The 21,089-nt window shown below is 49.3% G+C and overlaps 1 protein-coding gene across 1 annotated transcript in view; it reads right to left on the reverse strand.

Annotated features, from left to right (window-relative positions):
• PIK3R1 (phosphoinositide-3-kinase regulatory subunit 1) overlaps window positions 1-21,089 on the reverse strand; it is a 77,871-nt gene that overhangs the window by 20,592 nt on the left and 36,190 nt on the right. Inside the window, exons 3-4 of the mRNA XM_004586143.4 lie at window positions 2,522-2,614; window positions 1,997-2,071 (exon numbers count right to left, since the gene is read on the reverse strand). Of these exons, the coding sequence (XP_004586200.2) occupies window positions 1,997-2,071; window positions 2,522-2,614 (168 nt within the window). The remainder of the gene's footprint in view (window positions 1-1,996; window positions 2,072-2,521; window positions 2,615-21,089) is intronic.

The raw sequence follows: 21,089 nt of genomic DNA on the forward strand, positions 1-21,089 counted from the left end.
GGCAAGGCCTCTTGCAGTCAGGTCATTTGGGATCCTGTTCTGGCGCTTTCTCCCAGCCCCTGAAAAACGTCAGAGAGATGACCGATCCCCAATCCACCCGTGACATTGACACTGCAAGCCTAATCAGCAGGTGCTAATGGGAGCGGGCTGCTGTCCTCTGCCAACAGCAGGGTTGGCCTAAAACCAAGGTTTGTGCAGTTTTTAGGTGTAAATGACTTACTCTGGAGCGTCCTCCAGGATACTGGGATTTGTTTTATATACAAAAAAAAAAAAATCTTTGAGCTATAAACTGTTCTGCCAGAACCACTCCCAAATCTGGACACACTGGCTCTCTCTTTTTTTGGCCACAGCTTTCATTTGCATTTCTCAGCATCCAAACGCAACCTGTTGTCTATGTGTTGTGTGTTTCACCTCAACAAGCAGAAAAAAGCTGTCAAGGCACACTGCTGACGTGAACCCTGGTGTTTGTTCCGTCTCGTGGTGGTGTATATTTTTTAAGTTAAACGACGTTATTTTGGATTGTTCACATCACTAACCACCGTTTCGCAAACAGCTTTCAATTCAAAGGTCTCTGATGTCTGAACACTTCCTGTGACTTCTAACAAGTTCAATGTGTCCAATTTTTGGACCAAAACATATATAAGCACCTGCCTTTCAATTGACTAATGAAAAAAACTCAGTGTTCCCTGAAGCCCTGAAAAAGGTCTAGATTTCATAGAAATCTAGAGAATCGAAGCTTTCCACCCTGAATTTCTGCCTGTCAACTTCCAGTGACCGGTGTTGCGGGGCAGTACAAGGGAAAGTGAAACTTTAGGAAAAAAAAAGACACGCTTAAATCTGAAAATAGAGTTGCTTCTTGCTAATGACTTGGGCCCACTGTCTCTCTTTGCCAGAAATCTTCCTAAGTTGCCTCACTTCCAATTCTCATTTTCTAAGCATCACGTGGGCATTCTTCGTACAACTACACTTCCGGAAGGAAATGCTAGAATTAGGTTTCATTCTTTTGGGTTCAAACATTCGGATCCAGTTATAAAAATGTGGGGCAGAAATTTTTTTCTGGGGAAAAGGAAAAGTAGAAAGGAAGGAGGGTGCCATAGAAGAGAGGTTGCTGGAATGATGACAGACACAGGGTTAGTGGTTTTATTTTGTATGTTACAGAGGTGCGGGGAAGAGAGGGCGAATCGGGCCACCACTTGGCTGAACTCATCAGTGTCGCTTAACCAATCGCATCTTGGCATTGGTTTGTTGCAGCTCACAAGAGCCAACTGTCTCCCATGCATCCCAGCCCTACATTCAGGGACATCAGATAAGTTAGCTTCAAATCAACCACGGTGTGAGTGTTAACACTACATGGACGCAGGGCAAATGGAACAGACCAGGGCTCTTCCTGCCCAGGGAGTTGGCAAACTAGCACACCACTGAAGGCAACAGTATCGCGCGTGTGTCTGACATGGAAAAAGCAAGCAGGGAAGGAGTCCACCAATGGACCCAGATAGAAATGAAAAGGAAAGAGAAAAAGAAAAACAAAAAGAGAAAGACATGGTTATGAAGGGGTGGCTAGTGGAACCGTTTGTTAAACGGTGTTGATTAATACATACATATATACATAGAATATGTGTGATCTGGAAGCGTTAGGTGCAGATCACAGAAGCATGCAGGAAATGTGGTGGTAGGAGACAGCCAGGGGACTCTCAAGGCCTCTGTTCTCAGGGGCCTGTGGCCAGGATGGTGGTCCACCTGCTGCCAGCAGACAGGCACGCACGCGCGCACACACACATATGCCAGCACACCTCAACTCAGGAGACAAGCTTCCAGGCGCTGAGCCAGCCTGCTTCCCCAGCTGAGCCACGCAGAAGGACCTGAGCGAGCTCTGTCTGAGTTTACATCTACCGTGTAACATGGGGTGGGCTAAACGAACACTTTGTGTGTTTATGACCTACAGGAAAAGGTGAAGGCTAGCTTTCCCCTCGGGTATCCGCTGCTCCCAGAGACTCACCACCATCGAGAAGCTGCCGTAGTTCTGCCGGGCTGCTGGAGCTCTGTGTTCTGTAGAGGGTCGCACATTCCAGACCTAGGACCCCAAACAGACCGGGTCTGCAACACACTGCTTTCTGGAGCACTTGGGAGACATATGCTGGGTTGTATCCAGGAGCTAGTCTGGATGTGCCCTGAATGGCTCTATGCCCATCATTACTCTTATCTGGTACATCAATAATGTTGGCCAAACCATCTGGCTCCCAAGAAGCAAGTGATTGGTAGTTGTTTGATTTTCATGAATCGAGTAGTTTCCATACAGTAGCTACAGGTCAGTTCATCTACAGTCAGAAAGCACAGGCCAAGACTCTCTCTCTGTCCATGACCACTCCCCCAACCGCCTCCCCCCCCCCCAAAGCCTGTGTGTCTGCCAGCGTGTTGTCCGCACATGGCAGAGGGTAAGAAATGGATTTCAACAACACGCAAGAGACAAACGCAAATCCACCCAGCCACACGGCAAAGGCCCAGGACTGGAGGAAGCGCTCACCTTTCTTCTCGATGGCTTCCACAAGCTTCCCCAGAAGAGGTGGGGCGACGTCAGGAGGGGCGAACTGCTCAGTCAGATCTGGAAGTGTCGAAGCTGCAAACAAACAGAATCCCACCGTTGTACTGAATCTGGCGATGCCAGGTGCAGCAGGCCAGATGAGGAGTCTCAAACACAAGACAATGTAATGACATCTGACAGAGGTGGGCCCCGTGCTGGGCCCTGGTTTCAGCAGATCTACCCAAACCCCTCAGGTTTCCTATGGCCTCTTGCCCAGGACCCTCCTCCCCAGGTCAGACATTCCTGCCCAGGGGTCTGTTGGCTCCACGTGTGGCCTGGAACTAGGGTTTACACATGCAGGGAGAGCCAGAGAATGGCTCAGGGCCCTGCTTCTCTCCACCTCACCAAAGATCTGAGAATCCCAAGAAACTCCACACCAAGTCTGGCCTCTTGAGCATCAAAAGAGAATTACTACGCACAGCTGAGCACAGAAAAGCATTTAAGGGCCCAGCGCTGTGGCCTAGCAGCTAAAGTCCTCGCCCTACACGCGTCCGGGATCCCATATGGGCGCCGGTTCTAATCCCGGCAGCTCCACTTCCCATCCAGCTCCCTGCTTGTGGCCTGGGAAGGCAGTCGAGGACGGCCCAATGCATTGGGACCCTGCACCCTCGTGGGAGACCCGGAAGAGGTTCCAGGTTCCCGGCATCGGATCGGCGCGCACCGGCCCATTGCGGCTCACTTGGGGAGTGAATCATCGGACAGAGGATAGATGATCTTCCTCTGTCTCTCCTCCATTCTGTAGATCTGATTTTCCAATTAAAAAACAAATAATTTAAAAAAAAAAAAAAAAAAAAACCTTTTCAAGGGGCCACTGTCATGGCACAGCCTGTTAAGCAGCTGCCTCTGACCTCAGAGCCCCATACGGAGTCCTCTCTGCTCAAATTTCAACACACCTCCCTGCTCACGTATCTGGGAGAGCGTGGGAGGTTGGCTCCGTGCTTGAACCCCCACCACCCACCTGGGAGACCCAGCTGGAACTCTGCACATTCCCGGCCTTGGCCTGGCCCAGCCCCAGCCACCATGGTCATCCAGGCAGCCAAGCAGCAAACGGACATGCTCCTCCCTTTCTGTCAGTCAGTCTCTATTTATCATTCTGCCTTTCAAAAAAATAAATCTCAGAAATGAATTGCATTGGAAACTCCGGGAAGATGGTGTCTAGCTCAACTATCTGGATGGGGGCACTTGGGCCTCCCCCTGTATTCCTGCCCCAGGTTGCACGAACAGCAGGGTAGACTTGAAGTCAACACGAGTTGATCACTGCTCGCGTGACATCCGTGTAAGGCAGCTGAAGCCTTTGCTCGCTTTTCTGTATCTCGGATGATTCACGTTAAGAAATGTGAGGCTTGCATGTCTGACCATGTGTGAGAGTGATACAGAATAGTCAAGAGTGGAGGACATTTACCAATAACTTACTTCAACACTAGACTTGATAACCATCTCACTGCGAAAACAGTAGGAACCCATCCTAAGTCAAGATATGCGGAAACCTACCAGAAGAGGGAGCTAAACATATTCAACTCGGATTTCTCCAGCTGCAGAACACAGCGCATCCGAGACAAGGTCTGCACTCGCAGCCTGTTTATCAGCCATCCGTAAGGAACTACGTAGAAGGCTCCCCACCGGCTCGGCTCTGCAGTTAGCTTACATCATCTCAGGCTGTCTAAATGCCTCCTTGTGGTCCTTGCCGGACTCACTGCGATTCCAGTGGGGAACTCTTTCTTAGCCAGGCATCAGGTACAGCCCTTATGTCAAACGCCAAAGAACACCACAGAATAACAATAGTCACGAGGCAAGGCCGGAACACCGATTTAGTTCTCAGTTTGGCAAACCTGAACGCTGCTCTACGAGCCTTCTGGGCTGTAGACAAACACACAGGGTACCACCACACCACTCTTCGCTACTCAGTCAGCCAGGATGAGGGAGAGCTGCATGCTGCGGGAATGTTCTATGGCACTACGGCGGCACAGCAGCCAGCCACAGGAGTGGTCCCTACTCCTGCCCTCCAGTAAAGTGGCTACTGAGGGTACACAAAACGTTGTCATCATGCTTAGGAAACTGAAATTTGAAGTGACGCAAGTTGAAATAGCTATTTGCAGCGAGTGACCTCAAGAGCAGAAAACATGGGTCTTCTTGGCCCAGGTTAGGGCAGGCAGCAGCTGAACTCAAGGTCCTGCGAAGACAACTGCTCAATTTCCTGTGGGACTGTCCAACTACATGCCACCTCCCCCTCTACGTTCTGCGCTTCATCAGGGCAAATATGCATGTGGAGGATCTGCTGAGAACACACCCAGCAACGAGACTCCCCAGTTCTCTACGTATGGTTAGCATGGGATCGGAAAAGTCCTCCAAATGAAATTCTTCAGTTTCAACCTTGTTAATGAAACACTGTGTAAAACTCTGAAAGAGCACACCATCTCATTTCCTCTGATAAACCATAAGCCACTTCCTCGTCTCAGACGGATCAAACGATCTGCTAACAAAAGTGTCCTCTCCCACAAACACCTTCTGTGCCAAAGAAATGAAACATCATCCTATAGGAACAGGTAATGGAAGGGAATCAGAAAGATAGAAATAAGGAACATTGCTAATTGGGATTAATCCATTTTCTTGGGGCTGCTGTTGCGGCTTAGTGTGTTAAGCTACCGTGTGCGATGCTGACATCGCATACAGCCCCAGCTGCTTCATTTCTAATCAAGTTCCCCACTAACCTGCCTGCAACAGCAGCAGAGGATGGTCCAATACTCGGGCCCCTGCACCAGCATGGGAGATCCAGAAGAAGCTCCTGGCTCCTGAGTTAGGTGTGGCCCAGCTCTAGTCACCGCAACATTTGGAGAGTCCATCAGTGGATGGAAGATTTCTCTCTGTAACTTTGCCATTCAAATAAACAAAACACATGTTTACTTCATCGTTTATTCGCCAAGTCGACAGAGATCTTCCATTCATGGATTTATTCCTCCCAAATGCTTATAACAGGAGGGGGTGGGGGGGGGGGGGGAGGCTTGGCCTGGCTGAAGGAAGGTGCCAGAAACTCAAGCTGGGTCTCCCACGTGGGGACAGAAACCCAAAGACTCGAGCCTCACCTGCTGCCTCCAGGGCACACAGGAGCTGGAGCCAGCTGTGGAGTCCTAGAAGCCAGGCCCTCTGAGAGGACACACAGGCGTCAGGGCAGTGCCTTCCCCCCAGCTCCAGGCGTCCATCCTGCCGTCTCTGAGGCCCCTCGGTTTCAGCACTCTCGCCCACTCGGGCAGGTGAGATTCACCTGTAATGACGCAGCCACGCACATGCGTACCACGCCCATGTAGCCAACGCAAGTAAAAACGCAAAAGACAACCTTTGGCACTGGCAGTGTAAGTGGAATGAATTACTTTGTAAAGGTCTACCTCCTTCCAGAATCTTAGCGGCACGATTTCTGCCCACAATCAAGGAAGGGAAAGGAAATGATAACCAAGGATGTCGTCTTACTCTGATGGAAATAGGCTCTCAGCAGTGGTTACACTGCCGGGTTGACAAACGCTACATGTTGGAAAAGGTTTCCATCTTTCCACTTCAACTTGAAAAACTAAAAACAACCAACCAAACAAACAAACAAAAAACGGGAAACTCCTTGCTTTCTTTTTCCCTTTCAGTGTTTTTTCAGAAGAAAAAAGTTTTACCGACAGTTAAAGTCAGCAACGCAACAGCATGTCCTTTAACTATCCAGATGTTTCTGGAACGCACTGTGACAATTCGGAGCTCTGAGAACACTGGGCTCCTCTTAGAACTCACCCCAGACTAGATCCTTTACAAACTCCACAAAAATACTAGGAAGCACAAATACTCCTTTTCTGAGAGGTTCAATGTCTCACTGAACTTTGCACATAGCAAAACGTTTTTCACTGTTCAAACACTCCAATCTTCCCAGTTAAGATATTTGCAATGGGAGTTGCAAAAAAGTTTCAGGAGGAGAGAATTCTCCCCCTCGCCACCCCCACCATGAAGTAACAATGCAAGGATTTCCTATTCTCTGTACAAAGTCTGTGACTCAACGCTTTTCCCCTTTAAAATATTCCGACAGGGAATGGGTTGGAAGCCCTGCTCTGGGGGCCTGCTAGCTCCCTTCAGCCACTTTGGGGAGCAGGATCAGTTACTATCAAAAACCTTAAAAAAATCAAATCAAATCAAAAAGTTCATTTGTACACAAGCCTAAAATCTACTACTCCTTTAATTCCAGTAAATCTACCAAGATTGCTATCTACTTTTCCATTAGGTTCCATTTTACAGAATTCCAACAGGAAACGACAATTGCTAGGACCTATTCAACTCGGCAAGCCATTCTTTGGAAACATCATGCAATTCTACAAACCAAAACATAACAGACTAAAAAGAAATAAATAAAGGACATAGAGAAAGAAAAATACCAATCATGGTAGCTGACCAAGCCAACACGCCCACTCACAGAGCACGGTCCCCCTAGAGCTGTGGACATTTTTAGCACAGTCTGTTTGTAAGAAGATTTTCATACCTGAATGAGGATTGCACCCTGGTTTTGAAGGCTGCTGCCACACAGTGTGAAAATCCGGAAGACCGAGTCCACTTTTAAGAGTCTGGGTGAATTTGTAGATCCCTCGGCTACAATCCAATCCCAGTTTTTCGCTTCGCTGAATCATGCTTTGTCAAAAGCGATCAATACCCATTCAAGGGGAGTGGAAAGGAGACAGACCACCAGAACCCGAGACACAGCCTATCCCACAAAGAAGCAAAGGTATTTGTCTACGATCGTGACAAGAACACCGGCGACCAGGTGGCCCAGGTTGTCGCGAAGACTTTCTCAAGACACGCCACAGGCTGTGTTCTCCACTTGTCCTGCGCTGCACCCCCCTCCAACCCGGTGATATCCAATCACGCCAGGCAGAAGGGAGCCGGTGCTCCAAACACACGCCCTTCCCAAACCACTGGATGGGACAGGCCTCAACAGTCCCTGGGCCCCAGCCGCATGTGGGAGACAATGGCATTCTTCACATCATGTGGTGCCAACAGTGCTGTGCAGTGCAAGCTGAAACCGGCACACAGCTGCACTTTTGGGAGGTATTCTCCATACAAAACGAGATTTGAGACTCAGTGCCTGGCAGGGCAGAGTGGAAAGTTTAAACTCAAACACCGGGGCTCCAATGTCAGCCCAAGCCAAGAATGTCATTACTGATGGGGGCAGCCTGGAAAATGCAATACAAATATGCAGAAAAGAGAATGGCTGTGCCAGGCAGGGGCGGATCAATATAAAATCGGGATGTTAGTCTGCCTGCAAATGGCTGCTCATTTAGAACTTCATTTCTCTCTGGGGAAAAAAAAAAAAAATCTCACGACTTCAAGTGAAAAGTGGGCAAAAATCTAAGAGGTCTCAGTTCTTCTCTTACCTGAGTTTTCTATCTATATTCAAATCTTTTGGCTCTATTGGTTACTACTCTGACCTACAGACTTCTCTGCGTGCAGGACCACCTAACATCATCGGGCTGTCATAAAACAACGGAGCAAAGAATCAAAACTTGAACAAATAGAAAGCAACAACTATGGACTCCTTAATTTGGGGCCACTCTTGTTTATACCTGTACTGTTAATCACTTCCATACTACTGATGAAAACCATGGGGCGTTCCTACTTACTGAGAATAATCTCGGGCCAGTTAATCAACTTGAACCCCAGTTTTTCCATCTGTAAAATGGAAATAAAGGAATCACACAATAGAGATGGCACAGAGACTACCACGTGAAGAAACAAAAATCAAATGTGTAGTCACTAATATCAGGATTATTTGTGGGAAAATTGTTATTAGCAGTAGAATTTTTTTTTCTTAATTACGTAGTTGTGGTGGCAAATTTGAATATCAGACTCTATTGCAATTGAGACAGCAAGAGTTGAGGCCAGCACTGTGCCCTAACAGGTTGAAGCTGCCACTTACCAACTCACATCTCAAACGGGAGGATTCTGGCTGCTCGGCTTCCAGTCCAGCTCCTTGCTACAGTGCCCGAGAAGCAGTACAGGATGGTCCAAGAGCTACCAAATGGGGAGACCAAGATGGAACTCCTGGCTTCAGCCCATCTCTGGCTGGCTGCAGCCATGGAGGGAGGGAACCAGTTGGATGCAAGATCTCTCTCCGCCTCACTACCTTTCAAATAAATAAGTACATTTAAAACAAAACAAAAACCGAATCTTCTCACTACTTTTTCAGGTGACAAGCTAGATCACTGACAAATTTTTGCTCTCAGCCCCGTTTTGTTCCACATGTAGATACCTTTATGTAAGTCACAACTAAAACATATTTTCTCTAGATCAAACTTTTTACCCAAGAGAACCAGAACACTAATTCTATTGGAGTTATTAGACGGCAGTTTTCCGAATGTAAAGCAAAAAGGAGTTTGAAGTACTGGTGCAATGAATTATACTGAGCTGGGCAGAAATTAGAACCTTTTTTGGGAGGATGGAGGGGGAAAAAAAAAGTAGGGACAATGAAGAACCAGGAAGATAAGTCTTCATCCAGACCCTCAGCATAGCACTGAGAGAGAATTAAAGACCTGTGGCTAGCTGCCTTCAACTCCAAGTCGGCAACACTATCACACACCCTAGGCTTTATTGTCTGTGAGTTGATCTCCTGCTTACCCCTGCCGCCCCACACAACGCAAGGCGAGGTGAACGCCTGTGCCCATTTAGTGGATCTCTTAGGTACCACCTTTGTCATCTGAAGGCCTTGGCTAAAGCCCTTGAGGGCAGACATAACTGATACGCAAGCGTGCTCTTCATCCTGGGCGGGTGAGACTAATTATCACCCAAATCTGAGTCTCATCTAAAGATGACAATTTATCAGGTATAGCAAACGGAAGTGCTACCCAGAAGGCAAATGAGGAAAAAAGGAAGACTTCTCTCCCCACCAGGAACACAATTCCTGCTGAAGGACTGACTGCAGAGGACAAGGACGGGAGAGGAGAAACGAGTCTTTTGGTCTCGTGACCCAGATGCGTCAGCCACGCACGTGCGCGCTCAGCCATTGGCTGGAAGAATGATTGACTGCTGCTGAACCTGGGGGCCACACCCCCACACGCAGTGCCCTAGGGATCTGCTGTCACTTATCTTTCGTAGCAGTTACAGACGTATGGTCTTCATTATGCCCCAATTTAAAAGCGAGGAGACGCATCCGGCAGGTGTCACAAGCTCTCTCGAAGCAGTGCCTGGGAGCTCCGTGTGGTCCCACTTGACCTAACAAACTGTGAGTGTCTGCAAAACTAACAGTGGAGGTCTCTCAAAGGCCCAAGCCCCCTGCCTAACTTCCAGGGTAACTACACGGAGCTCTTACAGGACACACATAAGGCACACACAGCCTTCCTCGGGGAATGCCATCTTGGTCACAGCCAGTTTTTGTACCCCTCCATCTCCCATGCCCAAATCAGCAAATTCGGGCCCGGCAGCGTGGCTTAGCAGCTAAAGTCCTCACCTTGAACGCGCCCGGGATCCCATATGGGCGCCGGTTCTAATCCCCGCAGCTCCACTTCCCATCCAGCTCCCTGCTTATGGCTTGGGAAAGCAGTCGAGGACGGCCCAGTGTGTGGGGACCCTGCACCTGCGTGTGGGAGACCTGGAAGAGGTTCCAGGTTCCCGGCATCGGATTGGCGCACCGGCCCATTGCGGCTCACTTGGGGAGTGAAACATCGGATGGAAGATCTTCCTCTCTGTCTCTCCTCCTCTCTGTATATCTGACTTTGTAATAAAAAAAATAAATAATTCTTTTAAAAAATTAGCAAATTCAATACATTCTCCCTATATTCCATCCAGGACTGTGGAACCTTTTCTCTTCCAAGGGCTTTCTGGATGTTGATAACATCATTTGTGGCCCCCCACAAAATTATCAGCTTTGAAAATGAACCTGTTACAGATACACTGAATTTCCTAGTCCAGTCTGCAGTGGCCTTGGCAGGGCAGGTCAGATGGCTGTGGGTGCTTTCTTTGGCTCACGTACCCCTGAACTGAACTGCGGGCCAAGAACTCTGTGCAGAGCAGTGATGGGCCGGCCCTCGGGGAGCCACACGACTCAGCTGGGGCAGACCGTCAACTCTGGTGACTTCTCCCCCCACTGAAATCCAATGACAAATTTCAGAGTTAAACTTAGGCAACCGAATGCCAGAAACACTCCAGCCTCATCAAGCTGGGTCTTGAGAAAACACTTGAGAAGCCTTAACATCACCAGCAATGAAGGATTCCTTCCCCTTGGTCAGGAGGGAGCAGGGTAAGGAGAAGGAGTGGGCACAGAGGCAATGCTGCTGAAACTGGACACCAGAGAATAGCATTTGACCCAGGCTTACACCCCCAAGCAGCACAGGAGCCAGATGCCGGCTGACCAAGGACAGTGAGCTCAGAGGAATTGCCAAAGAGGCCAACTTGGCCAGCGACGCAGAACTGGCTGTTTCGAGAAGGCCTGGATGGAAATTAGAGGCTCAAAGAACCACCAGATTCCAGGCTAACGACTATAGAGCAGGGCTTTTTATTTCTCCCTCTGGCATGTTTAAACCTTAATGAAAAGCTGAGAGAACAGTTCAGTCAATGCCCAGACACCTTGTATCTATCCAGCTTTGACAACCAACAATGGTTTGCATCTCCTTGACGACAGTCCCGTCCATCAACCTATCGAAGGTTCTGGAAGCATTTCCAAGAAAGGCGCACTCAGCCGCCATGCACTTGAAGGCTGTTCCCCACCAAAACTCATCCGCTCAACCTCTAGTCCCTGACACACCAAGGGTGTCTTCAAATTGTTCATGGAAAATGTGCACTTTTTAAAAAAATGATGCAGATTTAAAACCAGCTTGCACCAAAACAGATTTTTGGTTTTTAAACATTTCATTTTCCCATTAACTTAGGGAGTACCGCCTTGTACCTGGAAAAGGGCTTTTTGGGAGGCCAGTGAACTGAGATCTGATCATGAGGGGAGAGCTCTCAGGACAGGATCAATGACACGCCAGAAGAGTCATCAGACCGCGTGTTCCCTGCCTTCCCACGTGGGACCATGGGGAGAAGGTGGCCATCTGTAACCGGGAGCAGCACTCTCACCAGAACCCCAACATGATGCCCAGATCTTACACTTCCGGCCACTGGCACTCTAAGAAATCAATTTCAGCTATGATCGCAAGTCTGTGTGCAGTGAAAACCCAAGCTCATCAATTAGACCATGGTCCCAAAGTGAGGAACACACCACACGTACAACATACTTCCGAAAAAAGTATTTAGAAAAGTCCTTTTGTTGGCCATGTTGTAGGGAAGTACTTCCCAAACTCTGCAAACGAATAATCTGACGCCGGAAAGCCGGCGGTGCCATCCGGGACTCTGCCAGTCTCTCAATACTCACACCTTTTCCTGGTCCTCGGACCAAACTTGGAGTAGAAAGGATTGAGGAAACACCCACCAGCCAAGTGGGAGAAAAGCCTGAATCTCCGTGGTACACAGAACATAACCTATGGTCTCCAATGCCCTGGGCTGCTTCCACAGATTTCAGTATTCACAGACCTGAACCTATGTTGGCAGCTGATGCTAACCGGAGGGCCAGCTATCAAAGTGAATTGGTTCTGACATCACATCTCAAGACATATTGAGAGAGACATCAGCAGTTACAAGGCCGCGAGCCAGAGCAGTTACAGCTCCGTGACTATGCCGGCTGTTGCAGGAAGAGGGACAGAGCGGATCTCAGCTTGCCTGGGTCGCATGGTAAACTCGGGAAGGACCAGAAATCCAAGCCTTCTGACAGCCTTCCTGGTGGCTTTTCTCACAATTACTGCTACTACTATAGTTTCCACACACTGTGCACGCACAGGTCAGTTTTTGGCTACTATAACGAAATGCCTGATTTTATAAAGACAGCTTACAGCTTTAGGGACTTTGGGGGGGTGCTTGTGTCCCTGACCAAGGTGGGCCCATCGTGTGGCCTCTTGGCGCTCACTGCTCTTGCCAGCAGCGTCTAACACAGGGCACGAAAAGCGGAGCACCCGTGTCTGTCTGTGAGGTCCCTTACAGGAAGAGCTACCAGAATTCAACCTCCGCATCTCCACTGCGCCGTCTTCCGGAGAAGGGGACGGGGACAGGCCAGCAGCAAACAGGAAAGCTGGGATTGCAAAGGACAGATCAACTTCAAGGGCATGTTTTTTTTACTCCAGTAATCATCTTTTTCTTTTCTGACCTTGTTCAAAAAATACCAAGGCTCTGAAATGGCAATGATAAACCACAGACCCACCAACAGTGGGGGAGGGCGGAAGGTAAACAGACACTTGGAAACTCCTGCGTCCCCCAACAGGGATGCCCCCCCTTCTCTCTTTTCCCCTTCGTTCCTCCACCCTTCCCCCACCCCAAATCCCACAGGTGGCTCAGCCTGGCTGGCAAAGTGGAGTTCCCCAAGGGTGACCCTGGCCAGCATGCCAAGGGTCACATCCCACGAGGCAACACGAAGCATCTTCATTCCTGCAGCAGCGGGGGGGCGGGGGGGTGCCGCAGGCTCTCAGACAACTGCCGTCCCAGGGTGCCTCCTCCCCAACCCCCCATCCCACAACGACCATCTTATCCATGCTGTGCGTGGATCGAGGCTCGCCCCTCAGGCACACTGCCTACAGTCCTCCTGGACATGGGATGAGAGAGGAGGCTGGCACACCCATGCCGGGTGTTACAGAAAAGCACGTGGTGACAGCTGCCACTCTGCGCTGAGAGGTGCATCCGTTCAACTGGAGCTGGCAGGGCCGGCTTCTCACTTCAGCTTTATCAGGACTGGCTCCCTGCCAGCCCGCTCGGCCCAGCTCAGTATCTTCAGGATGGCATTTCTGAAATATTTTCTCGTAAGGCTAAACTAAGCACATTTTTTCCCCCAAGGAGGCAATCGTTTCTCTCCAGCTAAACACACCTGGCTACCTTATCAACTTTCAGCAAGGTACCTCACCGACTTCCGCAAGCCATCAGGTGGGGAAAAGTGCCTAGCCAATCATTTTTCACATGTATATATTTTGGGATTTAGACTTCCCAGGGTGTCAGCGTGAGTATTAATGAGCCATGTTCAATGAGCACAGGCAGGGAGTAGGAAGGGAGACCAGAGAGCAAAGGCTAAAAGAACTGTGCTTGGCACTGAACCAATGACAAACATTAAGCAGACAAGCCCACTAGCTGAGGTGGAGGAAATACACAAGAAAATCAAGTAGCACCAAGCTCACTTGTTTTCACTGAAAACAATCTTAAGCAAACGCTGGTGTACAACTTAACCATCTGCATGCCATAAAGGGTAACGATTTTAAGACAAAAAAAAAAATCCGTTCAACCCTCAGCCATTATGTACAGAGTTAGAGTTGCGACAGGACGAAGCCAACGGCTTCCTTCCCCTAGACAAAGGTGGTCAATTCTGGTGGGCTAACACATCCCCCCATCTCACCCAACACTAGGACGGTGAGGGAAGGGAAAAAGAAGCTATTCAGTAACCAGCGAAAAGAAATTCATGAACTCTGGTTAGACTTTTAAGAATTACAATTTTAGATGGCTCAATCTTGGCAGACATCGGGCCATATGATTAGTCTCCAAGTATAGCTCAGAGTATTTAAACACACACACACACACACACACAATTCACAGAAGGCCCTACAGGTAGAATTGGAACAAAATGTAAAATGTCTGTATGTTGTACAAAGTAGCCCGTCCATGCTCCCCAAGCGATCTTCAGAAATAAGTTAGCAAATGGAGAGCCGTGCTATCTGAAGAGTGGGCGTATTCTAATAACGGCTTAAAAGTCAGCAGGGAAACGTGGTTATGTCATAAATCACAGCCAGCTGGGGAAGGAGAGGCAGTCGAGCCAATGGGAATGAAGGCTTGGCCCCATCTGCAGTCTTCCTCAGCCTGTTCATGTTTTCGCTAGAAGCAGGTGGGCCACCAGCCGTAGACAGAACACAGCTGAAACTTCCTGGCTCAAAGCAGGGACAGCAGGCACGACGCTCACTTGCTATTGTGAAGATGTTTGCAGTGTTGGTATCAAGAGAAAGCATCAGAGAGGCAGGTGGCTGGAGTACTGGGGGAGAGTGAGTTAACATCTCTCTTCCCCAGCAGACACAGCTCTGCCCTGCGTCGCTGCCGTACCACAGCGCTCTCTGTCGGACAGCGAAGGAACAAGCCCGAACTACAGATGGCAGGGAGTTTGGTACATTGTGTTCCATCAGACGTGGCCTCGGTAACTTTATGAGTTATGAGCTGTCAACTGCTTTTTCATCTGCTATAGAATATACTTCTTAGAAATGGAGGCTATAAATAAAACAACAGATGTTTTTCGTTGGCTACGATGGGAGCTTGGGTAATTTTTGAAAAGGGGCTAGAGGCGCAGGGAACGCAGCCAAAGGCTGTATTAGGTTTCCCCCTGTCGGCCACTTGGTGTATCGGCCTTCTCCAGAGATATTCATTAATTACTTCTGGGGCCATTTAAGGTAACCGATTGGAGAAGCGTGGAAGGGCTTGATTGCAAATGGCATCTTTCTGTGGCTTCTCTTTTAGAAAAAAAATAAACACAGTTAAATGCCTTACGTATGCATGATCGGTACTGCTATCACATGAAAAAAAAAACCATCACGTAGTAGCACAAGGCAGATGGACAATGAATGAAAGGACCTGAGTTCCAGATCCCTCTGTGACGGGAACTTGGGGAATTGGGGGCAAAGTACTTGCTACCTCAGGGCCTCTCACTGCCAAGGAGAGAGAGACAGACGCTAAATATTCGGCCACGTGTTCTGAAATGGTTTTTAGTTCTTTCTGATCTGGAGGCAAAGCGAAAGAGACCAAGTGGCTAACTCCGCCCCCACCCCCAAAAAATCGCAGAATGTACATTTCAGCAAGAAATACTTCCAAAGCAACTTGCTTTAAAAGCAACTGCACACTCACCTCACCACGTGGCTGTGAATGTGGCAAAAATCGCAGGCATTCTTAGGAGACGGCTGGAGTTGGCATGAAGCGAAAATTATAACGAAGGGGGAAAGGGGCAACCAGAGTTCAATAAAAGGCTAAGTTGCAACTTATTATGTTTCATCAGGCTACATGTCATTTCTAACCCCTGGCGTGGGTCGTGCAAGCAGTGTCTTCCAACTTAGACACCCATTTTTTTCCCTTTGCTAGAATGAACCATTCTTTCCCTGGGGACCCAGATCTGACGGACACAACCCCGTGTTCCTAACTGCATTCCAAAGTCGTGTGGCCACAAGTCAGACAATGGAACCTGAACATGGCTCCCGCAGGGTGTGATGGCGGTGGGAGAGGAGGAGATGAGATTGAGAGCCAAGCGGGGCTCAGCGAGGCAGGCACAGAATGGGGGCATGTCACAGAGCTGCACACCCGCCTCATACACCCAGGGGGCTGCACAGCTCAGCTCCCATGGGCAGGCACCCCTGCAGGACCTGTGTGACCCCAGTGGCAGTGCCAGTGTGGGGTCAGCAGGCTGTGAGGCAGACCTGTGAGCTGGCCCTGCAGAAGAGCTCTGACAGCAGCTCTCCATCTGTGCGCCACCCCTTTGCAGGGAGCAGGTGTGTGTGTGTGTGTGTGTGTGTGTGTGTGTGTGTGTGTGTGCGCCTGCATGTTCCATTAGAGGACATGGGTTGCAAAAGGCAGAGGGAATGTTAGCAGGGAAGGCTGGCTGAGTTCACCTGTCATACTGGAAAACCTCAGGTTCGCTTGGGTTCACAGCTTGACTTTCTGATTTACAGTCCCTTCATGGTATAAAACTAGGGGTTGTTAAACGCGTCCTCGAGCAGCTGCCAGATGGACAGACAGATGCTGGGCTACAAGGGGGCAGAGGCACAAACATCCACTCAACATCAGAGGCAGACGCAGGTGCATTCCCCAACTGGAGGATGGCTACTCTCAGCTCTGAAACCTGAGCCTTCAATACGGGGAGCCTGAACCTGTCTCTTAGCTGACACTTGTTAAGACGGAAATTCAGACACCAGGAACGCGGCACACAGGCTAAAGCCACCAGCTGCTGTGCTGGCATTGCATCTGGGTGCCTGCTGACACTCCTGAGAAAGCAGCAGAAGCTGGCCTGAATGCTAGTGTCTCTGCACCCATGGAGGAGACCTGGAGGAGGCTACTGGTTGCAGACGGGCTCTGCTCTGGCTTTGGTGGCCATTTGGAAAGTGAAGCAGCAATGTGAGACACCTCTTTCTCTCTTTAAACGACACGATGGCATTCGTAAAGTCTGAAAGGTGCCAGATCAAAGATTATCATGCAGAGAAGGCAAGGAGACAAGAACAGGGCATGATACATGGGCAATCTCCTGGCCCACAAGGGGGGAGCAAAGAACTGACATTGCGAACGTGGAGTCACCTCTGGAGCGGACAGTGTCTGGGCTCAACGGCAGATGGTCCTCTGCAAAAATTGTTGCACAAAGGCATGCAGACACCCTTGTGCTTGCCAAGCAGAGCTGACCCCACTCGGGGCGGGGCATGGCCTAGCTGTCCCAGCTGGCTGTCAGGCACCGGTCATCAGCCAACACGAAGGCACGCACCACCAGCCCTTTGGTAACGGGCCACATCTACACCCCAGCAGGTTTCTGGGGAAACAGGAGCAGGAACATGGGAGTATAGGGAACTTTCCGAGTCTTCCTGAGGAAGGGGTCTTTGGGATCCGCACCTCCCTCTCCCAGATCGGCTCCCCAAGTTGGTCCTATTCTTCCTCTAACATCTCCCTCTGTGCGCCATCGTCCCCACTGGAGAGCCCGCCTCCTGGAGAAGTGTCCAATGACCACAATGACACAGCAAACCTGCAAGGCAAGCGACCGACAGAGCTAAGGGTGTGATTTCTATCGCAGGAACATGGTTCATATCAACAGGGCCTCAAGCCACACTCACCTCATTGTACAGTTTCAGGCACACAGTCCCCGAAAAGGCAAACCCAGGGTACTTTACTGGGCATGAGTCTTGGAGGTGGGTCTCTGTGGGTGTAATCAGTAGGATCCCACACAGCTGAGACCAGACCAGCAGGTAAGACACACCAGATCACCAGGTAAGACACGCGAGGGTTGCTAGCAACCATCACTGTTACACCAGAACAGACAGGAACAGAGCAGTAACAGCTTGCATTTGTGTAAGTGCTTAAAATGCTACAGATGCTTTTCATATCGTTTTTTTACCCTCCGAAGAGAGGGGAAAAAATCCACCTGGGTTCATAGCTGAGTTCATTAAAGGCCAGGAAAATATCCAGTTTGTGAAACTGGTGTTGCTTCAAACTACGTGCTGCTCCCAATCAACAGAAATGGGGCTTAACGGATGGCCAGTGTGCAGGGGCCCACGCCTCTGTGGTTTTCAAGGTATCATCTGTATTATCACGCCGAGTCTCCCGCACCCCAACAGTCACACTGTTTTTGTTTGTTTGTTTGTTGGCATTTCGCAGAGCCCCCAGCGTGCCAAATGACACACGAATACTGATGGTTCTGTGTGCTAGAACCTCAAGGGGACAATAGGCTTCCAGGTCAGGGCAGGGATGAGGTAGGGACTTGGTACCAAGAGCCAGTGTGCGGCCCTCTGGCCAGCGCCGCTGGGATTCTAAATGACAATGCCATGCGGAAGTAAAATGAAGACCCGGCCAAAGAGGGTACCTTGGGCTAAGATGACACCAAAAGACCCACCGAACAGGACTATTCTCCCCCCACCGTGTCTATAAAAATCACTACCTCGCTTCTCCCAGAGACCACTGCACAAAGCCCAGCTTCAGAATCACTCTTGGGCCACAAAGGACCAGCAAACAAGTGCCATTTGTTCTCCTCCGGCTGAAGCAGATGATGAAGCGAAGCTGGCCGCAGGGGCAGATAATGCTGCTATTGGGAAGGCAGAGTGGCCCAGTGAATAGCACCCAAGGCTCGGGAGAGGCCCTGAATCCGCCACTTGTCTTGGGACAACACTACCTTTCTTTAATCAGCTGGGGGCGGGCGACTCCCTCCGCATCTGTGACGTGGAAACTTCTTTATCTGACCAAACTCACCAGGGCACTAAAAAGTGAGTGCTTTGCAAATGGGAGACGGTGGCACTGCGCCCTCCACCCTCCGTTAGGAAATCTCAGAAGGGAAGCTGGGGGATGGGCTGGGGATGGGCCAGGGATGGGTGGGGAGAGCGGGCAAACTCCAGCCAACACAGCCTCTGAGCAGCAGCGTGTCCATTCGCGGAACAAATCGTGGCCTGAATCGTGTCAACTGGGGACAAAGGCAAGAGAAGGATTTGGAGGTTACCCAGTGGAAAATTCAGGAATAAGACTCCAGAACCTCAGGAAACCCTGCTTTCATTTAAGCTCTCGCTTTATTTGCCTCATTTGAAAAGAAAGGGGGGAGGGAAGGGGGTTCGAAAAGATCGCACTGATGCAATTAAGTCCCTGGCATTATATAAAAATTGTAAGACCTAAAAAGAACATGATTGTGGGTATGAAACACGGCGAAGCATCTGCAAGAGTGTATTCCCCTAAATCACATTACGACTGTGAAAAGTCAAGTTGCAACTGGTGACTGGTTAAGCCATTTATCACAGCCCGTTCGGGACAGCTTTAATGCAGGCACCAACGACTTCCATACACAAGCACTATTCCAGAAACACACCATAACCCATAACCCTGTCCTCAGGATTCCTGACACAGGGCCATTCTTTTTTATTAGTGGCTTCATGGAAACAAAGTCTTGTTCCAGATAACTGAGCCTTTGGAGAGCCAAGCCAAGGATGAAAATGCCTTGAGATAATTTCTCCTTCGCAAGCGATTTGGTTCTAACGTGCCAAACCTCTGCCGTTCACTCTTTCTCCATGCTGTCTTTTGTAAGCCAAACTTTAAAAAAAAAAAAATTCCTTGCAGTAAACTTCCGATGTTCCATCCCGTTGGACGTGAGGAGGGCACAGACCAAAATCAAAACCAAAATGACCAAAAAGACAAAAACTAACGAAACAGCCCAGTGGTGGGCATTCCAAGCAACGTTTGGACTTTTATTCCGGAACCTGTCCGCATCTGGGGACTGCCTGAAGGGCAGAGACAATGAATATCTTCCTGGAGTGGATATAGATGGCTTTTTAATTCATTGTTTTCACTCCTCTGATGCAATAAACTTTCCACCTGTTTAGTCAAGTGCTGAGTCTGACCACGGCAAGGTACATGAGAAACGACAGCTCCATCCAGCACCAAGGGCTCCAATCAATGCAAACGCGTGCAGCTAGCACTCACTCGTACCAGATCTGGCCAAGCCCCCGGCTCGCGGGTGGGGGATCTCTGTGCACACCTCTGGAAGTGCCAGCTGTTTCTAATTAAGAGCACATGTTGGCAGAAGCCTCACCCAAGCTTTCGAAAATACCATTTTATCTAAACTAAGATTCTGAACATTTTTTTTATAAGGACCAGATCCATTTATTTTTCATGTCAAATAAATGATCCAAAGATAAATTTAAGCTTGGCTCTTTTAAAAACAGTAATATTTCACAGGGAATGCACTCCTGGGGCCACAGGAAGTGGTCTTTTCTTTCCTCAAACTTCTAGCCAAGTGCTCACAAATGCAGTTTCTGTCCCAAGAATGTATGAAAAAACAAACAAACAAAAATCCTCAGAGCCTTGTTGGGAAAGGCTGGAACTCTCCAGAAAGCAGAATAATTCCATTTGCTGGTTGACTCTTTCTCCAATTCCAGCTCAACTCTGCTGCGACTCTTAAACCCTTGTCTGAAATGTAGGAGAAGTGTCATAGAAAATCCGAGGAGACGGGGTGAGCCACAGCTCAAAGTTAAATTGCAAAGACAGAAGGGAAACCTACTATAAAGTGAAACTCTGGCAGGCAACAATGCCACCATACATTACTTCTTCAGCCAAGATAACAGAAATATGTGTGCACAAAACAGGCATTCGACTACAAACAGCACGGACAACAGACAAGGCGGAGCCATTCCCATTGGCCTTGAAGCACTTCAGTCAGACACAAACTCCATCTTTGTCACTAGACCCCATGTCAGGTGTGACCTGGAAACACAATGTGGAGGAGCAGAAACATGGCAGCTGGGGTAGAACACAGGTATTAATGTGAGGGGAAGAACTTCAAAACGTTCATGGGGGAAAAAGTGCAATTAAAAATGGTGCTTCATAAAGAAATCTAGACTCGCGTTCCCCTGTCCCCGGCCCAATTACAATCCACCTGCTGCTTTTATCAGGCCTTGACCGCGCCCTTCTGCAGACCCCTGCTGTCCAGGGGGCAGACGCTGTTGGCAGCGGGTCTTGGGCCACGTGGCCGAGAGAACCGCTCCTGGTCATTCGCTCCACGTTTCATGGCAAGGAAAAGCAACTCCCCTCCAGACACACAGAGGGGGTGCAGCTTTCCGGGGCAGGAGCTGCCAACTCGCATTCTGGGGTTCAGCAAGTCCCCTGAAAAACGACCAATTTACTATCCAACTATGGATGGGCTTATGCACTGGAACAAACCCGAACTTCTAAAATGCCTCTTGGATTTTGAAATCTGGAGGGCGAGCCTGAACATGTACACACCAATCCC

Source organism: Ochotona princeps, chromosome 28 (genome assembly GCF_030435755.1).
Source record: "Ochotona princeps isolate mOchPri1 chromosome 28, mOchPri1.hap1, whole genome shotgun sequence".
In the NCBI taxonomy this organism is placed as follows: domain Eukaryota; kingdom Metazoa; phylum Chordata; class Mammalia; order Lagomorpha; family Ochotonidae; genus Ochotona; species Ochotona princeps.